Raw genomic sequence first — 16740 nt, 5'->3', positions numbered from 1 at the left:
CCTTACGAGAGAATGCTCTGACATTACTAGGATTTCAACCATGACTCTCTGATTCTGGCGCCATCTACTGGTCATCTTCTGAACCTTTTCGGGCAGCTGCTCCTTATCAGGGTCAGTTGGATTAATTTTCCAATAATCACTACTAGATCACTTTAGATTAGATTTGCCATTTTCTTCGCCATATTGTTTTTGATTGGGTAATGCCTTAAAATTTGATGAAGAGCCGAACAGATAGATGTTCTAGCATTTCTCCTGGAACAGGACCCTATGGTACGAAGCGGGAATATCCCTCAATTGGGACACCCATCATCAGATGGCAGGCCGAGCGAGAGAGCTGCCATCTGACTTCCTAACAAACAAAACAGGACCCTACGGTACATATAGTGTCACTATGACCTCACCTGTAGAGACCGCTGGTGCCCTGTACAATTATCCTCGCATTCATAGCCTGAGATCTTTTTATAACCTTTTCGAGGGAGCCCGGATAAAGCTGAACCCCATTGCACTTGGCCGCCACTTTCATGACCCTCTGGAATTCGTCATACCAGCCTCGAGAAAGTAGCCATCGTGGCGATTCGTGTAAAATCATCCAGATTGGCAAGATCAAAGCGTTCATGAATGCCGCATACCACCAGATCAACCGCCAGTTTTGACTGGAATAGGCCACGACACCGTGCAGGCAGCTGCCTGCGATTTGAAAGATTTCAATAACGGGTGTCAGATGAACAAAGTCCTGTCCAACCACTTCAGATAAGTAAATGAAGGCCAGAGTATGACTGGACAGGGCAAATAAGCCTGCCGTGAAGGACAGTATAGTAAAGCCCCAATATGTGTCCGCGGATCCAAGGAAGACACTGGTGAGTGAAAACAGAATGCTGGACAGGATAATCGTCTTTCGTCCGCCGAGAAAATCGCCAATCCTGAAACGGGCCAAATCCAGCATTTGATCGGTAAAAATGTATTGTGGCTACTTTGATTGATTAATGCGATACCTGCCAATGACACAGCCTCCAAACATGACCCCAACCCAATAGCTTAGGTCCAATAAGGCTATTTTAGAGACATAATTTCCGGGAGTACAAGCCGGATCTAGGTTGGAACAAGGCCCAATGTCAAAAGACGTTACCAAAGAATATTGGAACACGCTTCTATCATAAACACAGGTTGTACACTCGTTCAATATTTGGTCATTAAAATCAGCTGGAGTGCAAGTTGTCCCGTTCCCAATGTACTGGAACATGACGCAATGGGACACATTAACTCCTTGTTTGAATACAGAACTGGGCATTCCATATTGGGTCCAAGATGCTCGGTAATCTGGAAAAGGTTGATTATCGCAAGCATCCACTTGGCAACGAAATTTCGGAACAAATGTGGGAAATGTAGATAGGAAGAGATTGCTTGGCAAAATGGCCAGTCCTGCTCCAAATGCGATAAACTGTTGCCAAGGCCCAAATCCCCCAATTTCGTTGTGAATCACATCATCCAAACTCATTCTGAAACGATCGAGCAGAATTGACTTCAATTAAAATCAGAAAATTTCAATTCAACATGATTATGTCAAGGCCAATGACGAGCTGGTCTTTTGACAAGGGAATGGCACTTTTTCATAAATTTGCTTGAGTACATGAGGTATTGTGTCCCTCCTCAAAATGTTGAAAATTAGTATTGTCGCCCTCGATTTTTTTTTTAATTTACTTTTCTTAACATGCCCTATATGAATGTGAAGGGACTTATAATAAGGAATAAAGATGACTTGACAGGATGCATAATGGGATCGTACGGCGAGATTTTCTAGTAACTTTTAGAACTTTTTTAGTGATGAGATCAAATCAAACTTCAAATTCAACGTTACTAGAAAACGTAGAAAGTGAAATCACCTGCCTATTCCATCACAACGCAAAAAGTGAAGTTTGAATAAAAAGCAACCCTGATTTAGCGTAAGAAAAATCAGGGTTGATTTGGAGGCTAACTAACTGGATTGGATATTCCATTAATTAGTAATGCCATAGGCCATTGAAAATGTAAATTGGTAGCCTTAGTCGCAGCCTCCCGTGATTATCAATTTGATCCCTTATCAGTACTAGAGGTCTAGAGGTCTAGAAAGAAAAATGACGCTGGGAGATAGCTTCAGTTGTTATTTACCCTGGATGCTTAATGGGATCTTCCAGCAGGATTTTTTATTGACTTTTTTGGTTCACTCTACAGAAAACGGCAAGTATGGGTGCCAATTAAGGCTCGATTTTGAAAATAAGACTACTTTTTTTCCTACTTTTAAAGATCTCAATTGCTAAACATAATTAATCCTATTGCTATGGCAAGAAAATTGAATAGTACATTAAGCATAATACATGAAATGTACGTACATGTAAGTAAAGTAAATGAGTTATATTGATTGCCTCATTGAGAGGCCAAATATGAATCCAGAAATGATTTGTTGATTGTTTGGTCCAAACTAAAGCCACTATAGTAGAAGAAAACGCGCATGAGATTCTTGGTCCCAAAACGTCGTTTCCATTCTTCTGTGGTTCTTCAGTTCACCCCCAAGGCGGCTTTTTCTGTGTTATGTATTTACTTCATTGTTGTCAAACGTAGCTTCATCATCTATGTTTCAGTCTGTTAAAAAATAAATATTTTTCTTCCGAATGAAACAGGGTAATTCAAGAAAAAGTTTTAAGACCTGGTCAAAACAAAATCTCTAGAGTTTTGAAAAGTGACATTTCTCTCTCCAGACCTCTACTTTATTAGCTCTTGAATGGGAAGAGAAGATTTCTACCAAACTGGGCTAGCAGTTTCCTCAAGGCCAGACATCGCATAAACTCTGAGGACATTGATGAGGGGTACTGCGAGAAGTAAAAGGTTGCGTTTAAACAGTTTCATTCTTCTGGACTAGGTCGCGCTTCTAATGCGTTATAATCACAAGAACTTCTATAGCCTCATGCGCTTTAGAGACATTGTAATCGAGGTTTTCTTTTTAGTATAATTATGAATTGAGTTGGCTACCATTTGACAAACGTAAATCTACTAAACATTGTGGTATGGAAGCTTCTCTTTCTCAACATGAGCCTGCTAGTTGCAGTATTCTCATTCCGGATACTAGCTCAAAACTAAAATGTAAGATTTTTTTTTCTAGAATGGTGCTTCCTACAACGGCGCTCTTCCTATTATAGACCATCACATCAGGCTGCTATTGGTTTACCTCTAGTTCGTTTCCCCTACGCCCTCAAAGCATATCGGGCGGAATTACACTAGTTTTATCGCACAGAGAATATTGGCCCTCAACTGGTTTGTACTATGTAAGTACAGTCGTCTCCAAACGTGGTGTAGTTTCGATCATGGCCTATTGCAAGATGGACATGCTAGACCTCCGCAATTCAAAAACATCTTCGAGCCACAATTACTTCAAGTTTGGCATTTTGATCTCCTTAATGACCATCATTACCTCTGTCATCGTTTATGCCTTTGCGTTTATTCTGTACGGTGGTTACTTTCATGCAGAGTGCGGTTGTTCGTATAATCGAACCGAAATCATTTCTCTTCAAGCTCAGATAGAGAACCAATCGCAAAATATTCAAGACATGTTACCAAACTTCAGGAATGATCTAGCGGAAATCCAAGAACAGATGAGTCAGCAGATCATGAATGTCAGGCAAGAGATTCAATCCCAAGCCAACTCGGTTGAACAAAAGGCCAACGAATTTGCATCTGTAGCCGATAAAAACATTACCCAAACCTTGGAACTCATGTCTCAAGAGCATGGTGAGTCAGTTCAGGTTTTGGAGGAAATGAATAAGAAAATTGCAGACATCCAAGAAGCTAAAATATTCAAGGAGGAGATCGTGGATGACCTTCGAAGTCAGATGTTCAATGTGTCTGCCAACACGGAAATGTTGGAAGTAATCCACATCAAACTCAACTCCACCGAGCAACTCATAAAAGACTTGACACTTTGGAAAGAATATGGCTTCGAAGACGTCCTTCAGTACCATTTGGAGGAGAGTTCAATTCTCTTGGATCAAAAGTTAACTCACAGGTTCGTCCAGATGATCAAGGCAGAGATTCAATTGTCACAAGATGCCATGAAAGAGGTCATGGACGGAATGCTTGCTTACTACGATCAATTCGAAGCTCGTCTCAATAAATCCAGTATTCACCTCAATCTGATCAAGGCGAATGTGTCCCAAAGCTTGGACAAAATGAAGACATCCTTGCTCGAAACCATCAAGACTGACCCAAGTTTTCAAGAGGTCCTTCTCCCTAAAAGCCCAGTCTACGAGTTTCCGCATTCAGACAAGCGAATGACTTACAATGAAGCTCTTCAATACTGTGCCCAAAAAGGTGGACATTTGCCCATGTTCCAATCATCAAATCCGGAACCTGAGTACGCCACTCTACTTGCCAAGGCAACCGAAAGAAATATTGAACTTTTTTGGTTAGGGGCAACGGATATCGGCAACGAGGGACTGTTCACTTGGTCGGATGGAACACCCATGGTGTTTACGAGATGGAACAGGAAGGAGCCCAATAACCATAATGGAAACGAACATTGCGTCGAAGTACGGACGTCCTCTCGGGTTTGGAATGATTCGTCTTGTGAAAAAAAGCGTCGAGTGATTTGTCAATTATGATTGTTCGATATTTCCTCTTACTTCTTAGTTTTGCCTTAGCTTAATTTGAAGACACTTTCAATTGGATGTATGTAGACAACAGAAAAGGAATAAGGTTGCGAAAGTGATTCTAACATTCAGTTAAGTAAAAGGTTACATTTAAATTTCGAGTGAAAACTGAGGGGAGTTTGCGGTCAAAAAGAGCATATTAAAAATTCAGAGGAGACACTAAATTGTATTGGGGTATTAAAGGGTGGCCTGAAATAACGTCAATAAATCAATCTTGTATCTAGGTACAGAGTCCGCTATCAAGGGTAATTTCGAACTGGAAAAATAATTAGAAAAAACATCCCAAGAACATCTTCTGGACGTATCACTCAACCTGGCTTACATTTCCCACCCCCAAAGCCTTCAATCTTTTTGGGAAAATGAGTCGCTAGCATTTGAAACCTAACTGATTTACTTTTCACGCGCAGAGATGGCTTAAGATTGCTTCCCAAAATTCGCTTCTCTTTGTTTGAAAGTGGAAAATGATTTAACTTGTTTGTAGAGCACCTTTGCAGGTGACCAAAGTTCAAATATCTACGCAACAAAGTTTGATTTGAATATTTGATTGATCCGATTTTCAAAGACACATGTGACATTACCGTGATTTATGGCTACCCTCTGGAGGAGCGACACGTGTACGTAATTATTGTTCGAACTAAACCTTGTCAAAATTGTACCTGCTCTTCGAAAAGGCATTGTTGGTAAGAATGCAGTTTCATGTAGATTATTTCTTTGAGAAATGCTTATAACGAGTAGGACGTACTCTCCCATAGTGATTTGGAAGACGAGCTTCATGCTCAAAACGAATAGAAAAGGAAAACTTTTGGGATTTCTAACATTAAAACCAACTTTAGGTGAGATTTGCCAACCACGTGGTCTTACGACATATCATTGGCATGTCTTATTTTGAAGCTATATCCGGCACACCATGTTTTTCATGAAATATATAGTACTCAATCTATTCCTGGCCTAGTGCTCTTCTATTCCATCCTTGCCTTCATTACACGCTTCTTTACTGAATAAGTAACAAATAAATAATGTGGGGTGCGTTCATTTTTGTAAGGCTAAATTAGTCGCCCACCATCTACTTCTTTGAGAGGTCATTAGGAGCACACTTGTTTCATTTAAAACCTTTTTGGGATTTCACTCTTAAATGTCTTTAACAAAGAGAACGTAGGCTCCATAGTATTCAAAATCAGAAGTACTCAGCGAAAATAAAAACATGGATCAGATAGGTTTTGAGTCTGAGGCCGTGGATAAATGTGTAAGAAAGTAGGGATGAGTTAAAGAAAAGAACAGGAAAATTATTTTTGCACCTCTGTTTAAGGTTTTGTTTAAAAACTAATACATTTAAGTATTATTTGATTGAACTTGTCAAAATTGGATTAAAACCTAAACTAATTGGTAGTCGGTCGGAAAAAGGTGTTTCAACCACATTGACATATCTAATGTTGAAGATCAAGCTCGTTTAGGTCCTATTTTACAAAAAGAACGGGAAAAGCTTTTCGATATTTGCCATTGATTTAATTTCTTCATAACGAAGGAGGTATAAATGAAAACAATGATCCTTTACCTCCAATGCTTCCTCACTTTCGTTGCAATTTATGTATAGTAATCTTCTCACACCAATTGCTGCACTGGACCAAGACATATTTATTGAAGTGAAGACGAGGTCTATTCAGTGACAAGTGTTGGTGTCTGCAACCAGGTACTATATAAGCTGTAAAGCATATTTAATTACTGCACTCTTTTAAATGGCATATGCTCCCACTCGTCTTAAGTAAGTAAACAAAAGTTTTTTTGAGCGAGCGAGGGTCCTCTAATTTCAAAAGGTCAAACACATCATTATTGGAAACGAACAAATATGTCTAAATCCCTTCTTGTGCTTTCAACAGTTGTTTCGGTTTCTCTATTCAACAATTAAAGCATATCTCCTGTTTTCGGGATGATTTTTGAAATACTTTTTGGGTTTAGGATACGTTCTTCATCCTCCCTATTTTTGCAACAAAAAACATTAAGTTCATAATATAAAGAATCGACCTCTTGGATTTCTAAATATCCTTAACACTTTTGTGGTGCTTTCCAGTTGATGTGGGATTTTTTCATGTTAACCAAGATATTGCCCAAAGTTCAACCAAACAATAGATTGCTAAAAATGAAGCATCGTTATATTTGTGGTACAGGGTCATTCACATCAAACGTTACACTTTGTTCCAAGCCTTAAAAAGACCACTTCTTTGTAAAGATTGCCATCTTTAAATGAGGCTCTATAAACTTAAATGAGTTGCGATCGAGAAAAACAAAAATAAGTTCAAACGGAAGCAAAGCAAAGAATCTGTGCTAAAATGGAGGAGACCCAATCGGCGATTGTAAAACTCTAAGGCAGTGTTTTAAACCCAACTGATACCTGGAGCTTTTTAGGAATGTACTTCTGATTTTTGTTAAGTAAATGCTGAACCAATTTGTTCTTGTAAATCTCTGTGGCCATGGTAGGTAATGTCCTGTAACCTGTAATCTGTATTGACTTACATTCTTAGGGATCGTAAGGTCGAGACTGCCGGCCCGTATTTCTTTAATCTGACCCTTGCAACAAAGAGTGTGAGACTTCAGATTGGGTTAGACATGGAGGCCTCCATGAATTTGGGGTGCTAGGGTCAGATTGGTGAACGAAGCTAGACCTCACATCATCCGTTTATAGTTCCGATAGGCAGTGCCATGGTCCGTGTCAGTTTGGTTCTCCTTCAGTGGGTGGGGCTAGCGTCTAAATGTTTCCTCGAGAAAGGTCGAGAAAGAACCATGATAGATGGGATGATTGGCTCCGTCGTTGTGCCCGGTCTCAAGTGCCTTGAAATGACGAAGTGACGGTCCAAGCAACCATGAAAATGTAGCTCAAACATTGCGGTGATGACATTGGCTGGATCACGAACTTCTAGAAATATGGACTGTGAACTTTCTTCTAGCTAAGTCGGTCTGCTCTTAGTCATAGCGATTCCACAGGCATTTTTCGAATTAAAGTAATAAAAAAACAAGGAATATAGATCTTTACAATTAAAGGCAGGTCATTTTGATATCATTGACTGGTAAAGTGGTTCGTTTCAAAGTTATTTTGTCAAAAGCTCATGTAGCTGACGAAGTAAGTGCAGGCCGAAAATTTGAATTTTGAGTTGTGTCTCCTTCATAACTTTGGACATATCTCCTGAGTTCGCAAAGCATAGTTTTAGCCTCAAACTTGGCCAAGTTTTTCTATTCATCAAGATCTTATGGTCGTATGAAGTGCTCATTTAGAGTAAGAGATGAGAAATTTACGCTTCCGTTCGCAGTCCACATCTCTAGAAGTCCGTGGCTGGATTTAGTGCGTCTTAGAGACCAGCCATTTTCAGGCCCACCATGCATTCTAGAGACCCATTCATGGCATTTCTATTTAGGTACATCATCATTTTCAGATTCAGAGCAGTTGCTACTCTAGTATATCTTATTGATTGCCTTTAAAAATAACAGAAAAGAGAACACTCACACCCGTAATTTAACGGTCCCTCCACCGGCACCTTTCTTCAGGTAAAAAAAAACACTTCACCAATGTCGTTAACTTTTTTGACCCAGCAAGCCAACGCGTCGAAATTTGAAGGCATTCAAGTATGTCTGGTCTCAAAAAAAAACAGAGGTGGTCAGAGAGATCCCTCGCAAACTTTTGGAACATATTTCTTCCGCAACACACTTACAATGTTATGCCGTTGGTCTGGCAACTCTTGCTTTTAAATGGTCTTGGACTGAAACGAGCTTTTTCATTGATTTTGACTACAACAAAGCTCGAGGGAAGAATTCTGACAGGCATGAATAGGTCAATGGTTTAGGCCTTGAAAGTAAACCGTCTTCTTAGCTTAAGCTCACATCTGATCAAAAGTCTTGTTCAAAGGTTGGGCAATGACATGGGGGTGAGAGGATTTTCATTCTGGGTAGCATCATCCATCCAAACCTACCTTAACTCCATTGTATGAGCTTTTTATAAACGGACCTCTGGAGTTCCGTGGTCTACGCCTTAACATGCAGAGTATGTTGCCCAATGTCTTGCAACTAGCCCAAAAAATGCGATAAACGGCAAGCTGAAACGCAACGTTCGTCACTACATGGCACGACTTTCGGTGCCAATACTCCCACAACGTGTTTGTCATCGGGGTCTGGCCACTTTAACCAATCGACAGAGGCAGTGATCGAAACCATGCCGTTGTTCCAGCCATTGGTTCTTCAAGATGCGCCTAAATCGGATCGTCTGCCCTGGCGTGTTTTAATGCTTCCATTGACATTGACTTTCCTGTGCTCAGTGATCATATCCGTACTTCTCATCCAGATCCAAGACAACATATTTTATGAGCGTCGGACGGTGGCTCCCAGTGATTGGGATCAATTCGACGCTCAACTGGAACATCTCAATTTGAGTTCAATTGCATCGCGTCAAGAGATCCGTGCCCTTCACGACACCAGGCTGGATGCTGTCAAAAACGTGACAAATTATCGAATAGATGGCATCCTCCAGTCTCTGGACAGCATCTTCAAGAAACTGGAACGATTCAAGAAAAGATCATTTACTGACCGTATCCAGACATTGCAAGAAGACGTTGATCAGCGCATTTCTCAAGTGAAAGCAACGCTAAGCGAGAGGATGAGTCAGATGAACCTCCACTTGAATTATCAATCCCATCTGATTGTTCAACTCCAAGAAATGATATTGCAACAAAACGATTTCAACTCCGATTTCCACAGAGCTTTGACGAATGCCACCTTGGTCCATCTGTCATGGGAGGAGAAACTGGTAAACGTCTCCACAGCTATGACAGACTTTCAAGCTAAGGTCAATCGGGAGATGTCAGATCCACGGATAGAGCTGATCTCAATGATTCAAAAAACTTGTCGAGAAACTGTGAATGAAAGTAGGCAAGACATTCTTGATGAGTTTGAATCTAAAATGGTCGAGCTAGCGTCCAATCTGACACTTGACTTGAAGAACGTACCCCTGACTCGCATATTGAAACAAAATATCGACTCTGGCGTTGATCTTCAGCTTGTTCAATCAGTCTTGTCCCAATGCTTGAACACTTCTGATGGGATCGATGCGGTGATGAAAGACACCTTGAGGGACCTTCGACGTCATATGAATGCCACGGACGGTATGGTGTCCGATTTGCACTTGGAACAAGATCAGATCCACGACGAGCTAGAGTCTCTACGTGAAGAAGTGCAGTCTATTAATCAGACCCTGGTCCAGCCTTTGAAAGGCCATGTAAAGAACTTTAAACGGATGGAGATACTCGACGAGGTCCGTTTGAATTTTTTCACGCTTAATGGAACCGAGTACTACGTGGTCAAAAAGAAGGAGACCTTTTCTACAGCCAAAGACAGATGTGCTCAATTGAATGGGCAACTAGCTGAGTTCCAATCCCAAGAGGAGCTCCAAAAGGTATGGATTCCAGCTTATCAGAGGTTTCTAATGCATTGCTTCAAGAATGGTATCTGCCATTTCTCGGGCCACAACTGAAAGAACCACATTATTCCTGTTATATACAGGGTGTTTGAGCAAAAATGTCCGTTTTCATTCTTCTACTTTATACTCGTATATGTTGGAAATTTATGTAATCAGCAATGACACAAAACCATTTTAACACAAGTTAGAAAGGAAAAGACAAGCTGGAAGACGCAGTCTCATGATTAATATTGTGACTAAAACTCCAGAGATGATGATGACCATCTGAATAAAAAATTCCTCCTTAAATAAGGAATTTACCGCCAAAATTTCCGAGCAATCAAAGCTATTTCCCAACTTTCATTTCAGGTAGACATAGCTCTGTTTTTGGCAAATATTTTGATACGTACGAGATGGCCTTCCAAACCAGCAAATCTGACCCGCGAGAGCTGCACCTGAATGACCTTAAACGTTTCTTTTTCTTCCAGATCACAGACAAGACCCTGGAGATTGGACTGCAATCATGGTGGTTGGGGCTGTCGGATTTTGCCACAGAGAATGAATGGCGTTGGGCGACCAGTCGTCGAAGTCTGGATTTCGACGCTTGGGGCCCGGGTGAACCCAACAATGCCAACTTTCATGAGGATTGCGCGGAAGTGTGGGAAACCTATTTGAATGACGCCCATTGCGATTCCTTGCGTCAATATGTATGTCAATTTCCTCAATGAGATGCAGACGAGCCACCACCTACGAGGTTGAGTGTGACCCACTATGAACTTGCGAGGGCTATACAAAGAGGGGGAAGTGTATTATGTCGATGTTAAATAAGTATTAGAATATAGATTGATTATCGCCCCGTTTTCATGTGAGAGACATTCCCCCCAATGGCTCTGAATTTTGGCTGTGCCGTTCATGGCGCCATTTTTGTACAAGATGGCCATTTCCCGTGATCAGACGGCGCCAAAATTTGCCTTTCTCCCCATAGCCTGGCCCTCGTGGAAGACAGAAATAGATGGGAATCTCTCCAGGCAACAATGGAGCATTGGCACCATATTTCTATCGAAAACGATCAAATTACACTTAAACGGAAGCTAAGTTTGCGAAAAAAACGAAAGTAACGCCTCCAAATATCAGTCAAGGCCGAAGAAGCCGGGCATAAGCCATGGTTAACATTTATGGTCAAGAGTTTCCGGCCTTTGCATGATCATAATGGACCAAGAGCAGATAAAAAAGTCGAAAAATAAGATACGATAGTGCCTTATTATGGCCGAGCTGTAAAATCAAAGGCCTGATTTGGGGTTTGGGTCCCCATCATTCCGATCTATGGGTTTTATGTTCGACGCCAGCCAAGCTACGGGCCTGCGGCTGTCCGACGGCTGCCGCGCCCGCTAGGCGGCCGAGTGCGCCCCGCGCGCCCGCACCCCGCTGGAGCTCTGCTTGCGGTCGGTCGTTAGGTTGGTTGGGCAGCTGGAAACGCAGTCAGGCTGGCTGCCTGCCTACGGCCCACGGCCCAGTCGCCTCACGCCAAATCACGCTGAGCGATCACGGCTCTCAGCCAATGGGATTCCGACCAGACACAGAAGCGCCGCTCCAGCCAGCCCCTTGGCCTCGTTCTCCTCCTTCCCTGCCTCTGTCCGTGCGTCCGTGCGTCCGTGGAAGGGTTCCTCCTCCTCCTCCTCCTCCTCCTCCTCCTCGTCGTCGTCGCCCCTGTTTCCGTGATTGGCCCTCTGGAGTGAGTTGTTACATCGTACATCATCGACAGCGGGTCCCAGGACGGCCATTTTGAATCCAGCTCGGGTCGAAACCGCAGTCAGTCCCGGATTGTACGCCTTCAACGCCCCACCCGGAATCAGAATGGCGGGTCTACCTGCCGACGATTTCTGCCTTAAGTGGAACGACCATCACTCGATCTTCTTCGCCTCAGTGGAACGGCTCTGTCAATTGGACACGTTGACGGATGTGACCTTGTCGTGCGGGGCCCAGGACTTCACGGCTCACAAGCTGGTCTTGTCCGTCTGTTCAGGGTACTTTGCGCGGTTATTCAGCGCTCAGCGCTCACACGTCGCCTCGCCCGACCTGCGCACGGCCATCGTCTACCTCAAGGATGTGAATCCACGCCACATGGAACTGCTCCTGTCGTATATGTACCGCGGCGAGATCAATGTGCAAGAGAGCGAATTGGTCGGCTTGTTGGAAACGGCCCGGAGTCTACAGATCAAAGGCTTGGCCGACAATCCCGAGACCTCAGCCCCGCCCACCCCGCCCGTGTCTGCCCCCATGACCACCGTAAAAAAGCTGCCCAAACTGGCCAAGGTCAATAGTGGCGGGTCGCACGTGATGCCTCCGCTGAGCAAGTTGGGTCAGAAACGCCCGCTGACGACCCCATCCATGGCCGGTCTCCCGACCAGTCTGACGCCCACCGCCACGCATAGCCCGCCGCCCGTGGTCAAGAAACCCAAAGAAGAAGTGCCTTGGATGTCGGAGAATAGCGAGACCGAGAGTCCCGCCCATCTGGAGCCAGCCAGCCACGACGGACTGAACGCGGGCGAGGATTACTCGGCCGATGATTATGGGTACGAGGAAGAATTCGCGGGCATGGACCCGGAAAGCAACGACAATAGCAACTTTGAAAACGAGCCTGGCCCCGATCAAAACACCGGCGAGGTAAGTTGACCGTTGGTTTCTTTTTTTTCCCTGGAGCGATCTTGGTTTTTCTTGATGGTGGCAGGCGTGTACGAACGAAGCGGTAGACCTTGATGATGATGAACGATGGGCCCGAGGGCGTGTTGTCCACTCATGTTGTTGAGTATTCGTAGTCACGACTGGGCGTTTCCTTGTTCCTAGGTCCGGCTAGGCTCGTCTGCCCAGGATCCGCCCACCCATGTCCCGGGTCCGGAAACGCCTTCGGGTTTGTCATGTCACATTTGCGGCAAGGCCGTCGTTCAGAAATGGATGTTGGCCCGTCATATGGTCACGCACACGCAGCAAAAGCTCTTTGAATGCGCGCTGTGCGAGCGTCGATTCTCTTTACACGCCTCCGCCCTCCGGCACGCCCGAACGGTCCACAAGGATAGTGGGCAAGCTCCCAAGGACGTGATTGTCAAGGTCGCCGAAGATCCCGACGATCCGCCCTTCTTTCTCGATGATCTGGGCTGATTTCCTCGTGCCATGTCCACGAACTTCCGTTGTTCTTGCTCTTTGTCAGACAACCCAAACCAACCGGCGATATACGCTCTGTTAACGATCCCCATGTTTGTCTCATGATTACACTGCTGCTCGGGTTAGGTGGATGGCTGGATGAATGGATGGATGGGTGGCTGGCTGGCTGGCTCGGGTAGGGTGGCTCTGGACACGTCCGTCGGCCAATGCGGGTGAGCTTGTGAACTGTACTGAGGTGTGTTTCTGATTTCTGCCTGCAGATGCGATCCTACGAAACACCCGTTGAAGGCATTCCAAACTCACAAGCGCCAACGGCATGTCCGGAGTGTGGGAAAGTCATCTCTCGAGCTAGCGACCTCCGACGACATATTCTGACTCATAGCGAAATCAAATTGTATGGGTGTCGCCTCTGCGACCATCGTTCCAACCGCAAATATCTCATCAAGCGACACGTGACGTCTCTTCACAATTTCAGCGAGTTCGATGATATCGACGGCCTGATCCAATCCTTTGACACATGAGGGACCTGCCGTCCATCCATACATCCATTCATTCATTCATTCATTCATTCAAACCAACCAACAACAAGCATCCATCCTACGTTTGCACTAAGCACTTGAGTCAGAAATCGTTTTGAATAAAGATACATCCGTAACGACCTCATTGTGTACCCTTGTATCAGCGTCCTCTCAAGGGATCCGGGACGATAAATTGACTGACGGGCCTGGCTCCTCCTCCTGCTGCTGTTGGGATGATGGATGGATGGCTCGGGGTGATTCTGAAGCGCCTTGGCGTTAACCCAAATTTCTTTCTTCTCATTGTAGTCGACAAGTGAGTACGGGAATATCTTACTCTTTGGATATCAGACCCCAGTCCAGCCCCTCAAGAAGCCCTCGATCAGCAACAACAGCACACCCAACAGCAGCAGCAGTGGTCCGGTGGGATTGAGTAGTGGTGGGAGTGCCGGATCCCAAGCCGGATCTGCCTCCCAACTCCCGGGAAGCGGCGGTCTCCAGGCGCCCTTCTCGTGCTCCTTCTGCGGCAAGAGCTTCCCCTCCCGGTACAAATTAGACAGACACGAGCGGATTCACACGGGCATCAAACCGTTCGTGTGCAAGATTTGCGGGCACGCCTCCAGTGATAAAGATAACCTGCGGAATCACTGCAAGAGCCAACACAACGGACTTGGATTGGAATGAGAATCTGGGACATCACCAAATCTTGACGAAGTAACAGGAATGCCGTCAAGTCTTCATTCGGAATTTGTGCCCTTACACGGAAACTGAGAATGATAAAATAAAGATCTCGATTCAAACTGAACAGACGTAGTACCTTGAATTGCTCGAATGAGATATGTTAGGAACAAACTTGGATCGGCGAAAAAGATGTAAACCTCCCATATAGCGCCTGCCTATTCATACCCTAGTGCTCCAAATCTAATCTTGGCGGTTCATATATGATCTGGAAAAAAACTAATACTCGTTTGTATCCGTCATTTTCGATTGGGAGATTAGTTGGCGATGAACTACCATTGGTTCGAGTTCGTTCCATGGGCGTGCTCCGGAACTGGAGCCAAATTTGAGCTTCATTCTCACGCATTTCTGACCCGTTCCTCATGGGAATCTTTTGTTCCAGGTTCCGCCAGATGGAACAGAGCATAAATGCAAAGTCTGTTGCAAAACATTTCGCCAACACTCAGATCTTCAAAGGCATTGGGTCACTCACACCCTTGAAAAGCCGTACTCGTGCCAATATTGCGGCAAAGGCTTCACGCAAGTGGGCAGTCAATACCGACACGAGAGAAACGCGTGCTCGCGCGGACCCAGAGCCGCATTCTCGTCTCCGGGACAAGACCTGCAAGAGTCCCATTTACCGAATGTTCAATCTCCTTAATTTGACCCTATGATAGTTTCGCTCGAAAATCCGATCAGTCCCAAAAACGTTGAAGCTTAGCATTTCATGAGATTAGAAACCGCTATGCGGTTCGGTCGCAAACACACTGACACTCAATTACATCCTGACCCCCATGTGGATGAATAATAAACATTTCGCAAACCTAAAACGACATTCTCCTTCTTGCGTTAGACATAAAAATTTGATATGATTTGTCATAGGGACATGAGAACTTCAGTACAGAACTATGGACGCGTCAAGCTTCATCCAATGAGCTTTCGCCATGCCATCTAGCTCTTTGTTAACTTATTTTCTTCAGCAATTTCGACACTTTTGATATCACTCGATTGCGCCATATTTAACAATGAATTTGAAAGGCTGCCAAGACTCTGAAGGCCGAGACAAAACATGAACTGTATGTTCTAACGTATGTTATTTTTATTTCTTTTATCTAAGTGACGAAATCCTCTGCCCCGTGATTTACTGCTATCTAGGGCAAGGTGAAAATGTAAAAGATCAAGATAATGAATTTGGATCTTGATTTTCCAACAAAGTCAACCTGAACGCATCGCACTTTTGCCAAATGTCTATCTATTATGCCTTGAATCCAGTCGGAGGGCAGAAGTTCACCTTGGAGAACACTCCCTCTTACCTCGATTCAAAAATGAATGTGAAGTTGTTTTTTTTATATTTTATTACATATCTGCCAATAATAGCACTCGAATTTGATGATTTCATCTTGGTGTCTGCTCAATCATGGCCCACCCTTCATATGAGATTTTTGTTCCAGAACACTTCGCGGGGAACATGGCACACATGTGAAGCGTGCACCATGACCTTCCGTCAACATTCTGATCTCCAGAAGCATTGGGTGACTCACACCCAAGAAAAACCTTACAAATGTCAATTTTGTCGAAAAGGCTTCACTCAACTGGGGAGCAAATATCGACACGAACGGATTGCTTGCTCTCGTAGACCCGATCTGGCATTCTAGTCGAGAATTGTGCAAGACAAGTGGGCATTTCTGATCCGACAGATCTGACAGACAACCAACCAAGCAACTTTTCATCTAAGACCGAGACGTTGATCAAAATATTTCCGTGACCAAGATGAAATCCATTGACCCAACAAATAAATTCCAGGACTTTGTCACGTGTGGATATCTAATTTAAGGGAATATCGGTGGTAGTTAGTCACAGTGTTGACAACAACTATAAACGGTGTCAATCAATTCAAGACATTGCTCTGTGCCTTTGAATAACTCACAGGATTACCGAATTTATGTTCCAAAGGGCGAAGTGCATACCTGTATTATCTCTCTAATTTCTTATCAGCTTCACTCTTCTAGTAATTGTATCACTTTTTAGGGCGGGTGGAAACAGAGGATTGGATAAGCATTCAATTTCAAAGGTGATCAAACAAACCGAGCACACCATTAAGTTAAAAGGTTGCTTTTTTTTCAACGGTATTCTAAACGCCCAAGTGAGGTGTACATTTAACCCTTCACTCGCCCAACATCAGCAGGTACTACTTTGAGTGGACTTTCTCAATCAACAATGAACTTGAAAGAATTTGAGA

The 16740-nt window shown here is 43.9% G+C and overlaps 3 protein-coding genes across 8 annotated transcripts; all 3 read left to right on the top strand.

Moving 5' to 3' along the window:
- The first annotated feature begins 415 nt into the window (after positions 1–415).
- LOC131880047 (C-type lectin domain family 4 member F-like) lies at positions 416–5616 on the top strand. The gene is made up of 2 exons (XM_059226544.1): positions 416–857; positions 3134–5616. The coding sequence occupies exon 2, from the start codon at positions 3336–3338 to the stop codon at positions 4626–4628; it is 1293 nt and encodes a 430-aa protein (XP_059082527.1). The 5' UTR covers positions 416–857; positions 3134–3335; the 3' UTR covers positions 4629–5616.
- A 3099-nt stretch (positions 5617–8715) lies between these two features.
- Positions 8716–10964, top strand: LOC131880479 (C-type lectin domain family 4 member M-like). The gene is made up of 2 exons (XM_059227135.1): positions 8716–10107; positions 10599–10964. The coding sequence occupies exons 1-2, from the start codon at positions 8872–8874 to the stop codon at positions 10836–10838; spliced, it is 1476 nt and encodes a 491-aa protein (XP_059083118.1). The 5' UTR covers positions 8716–8871; the 3' UTR covers positions 10839–10964.
- Positions 10965–11384: 420 nt separating this feature from the next.
- Positions 11385–16314, top strand: LOC131881228 (zinc finger and BTB domain-containing protein 17-like). 6 transcript variants are annotated; one of them, XR_009373346.1, is made up of 3 exons: positions 11385–12774; positions 12955–13444; positions 13530–13546. XR_009373346.1 is itself a non-coding variant. In XM_059228025.1 (2 exons), exons 1-2 carry the CDS (start codon positions 11965–11967, stop codon positions 13264–13266), a joined length of 1122 nt encoding a protein of 373 aa, XP_059084008.1. In that variant the 5' UTR covers positions 11385–11964; the 3' UTR covers positions 13267–13523. The 6 variants fall into 6 exon arrangements, 5 of the variants coding, with proteins under 5 accessions (XP_059084008.1, XP_059084010.1, XP_059084011.1 ...); XM_059228025.1 differs by lacking the exon at positions 13530–13546 and having other exon boundaries at positions 12955–13523; XM_059228027.1 differs by lacking the exons at positions 12955–13444; positions 13530–13546 and adding an exon at positions 14905–15484 and having other exon boundaries at positions 11386–12774.
- The last annotated feature ends 426 nt before the right edge of the window (positions 16315–16740 follow it).

This window comes from Tigriopus californicus, chromosome 5 (genome assembly GCF_007210705.1).
Source record: "Tigriopus californicus strain San Diego chromosome 5, Tcal_SD_v2.1, whole genome shotgun sequence".
NCBI classification, from domain to species: domain Eukaryota; kingdom Metazoa; phylum Arthropoda; class Copepoda; order Harpacticoida; family Harpacticidae; genus Tigriopus; species Tigriopus californicus.
The sequence above is the reverse complement of the archived record's forward strand: the minus strand, read 5'-3'. Positions and strand labels throughout refer to the sequence as shown.

What these genes read in the sequence shown, in the direction of transcription:
- LOC131880047 (XM_059226544.1), top strand. Translation starts at nt 3,336, where the DNA reads ATGGCCTATTGCAAGATGGACATGCTAGACCTCCGCAATTCAAAAACA.
- LOC131880479 (XM_059227135.1), top strand. Translation starts at nt 8,872, where the DNA reads ATGCCGTTGTTCCAGCCATTGGTTCTTCAAGATGCGCCTAAATCGGAT. An exon ending in CCCAAGAGGAGCTCCAAAAG is followed by an intron (nt 10,108 to 10,598) that starts GTATGGATTCCA and finishes TTTTTCTTCCAG; the next exon opens with ATCACAGACAAGACCCTGGA.
- LOC131881228 (XM_059228024.1), top strand. Translation starts at nt 11,965, where the DNA reads ATGGCGGGTCTACCTGCCGACGATTTCTGCCTTAAGTGGAACGACCAT. An exon ending in CCGATCAAAACACCGGCGAG is followed by an intron (nt 12,775 to 14,093) that starts GTAAGTTGACCG and finishes TTCTCATTGTAG; the next exon opens with TCGACAAGTGAGTACGGGAA.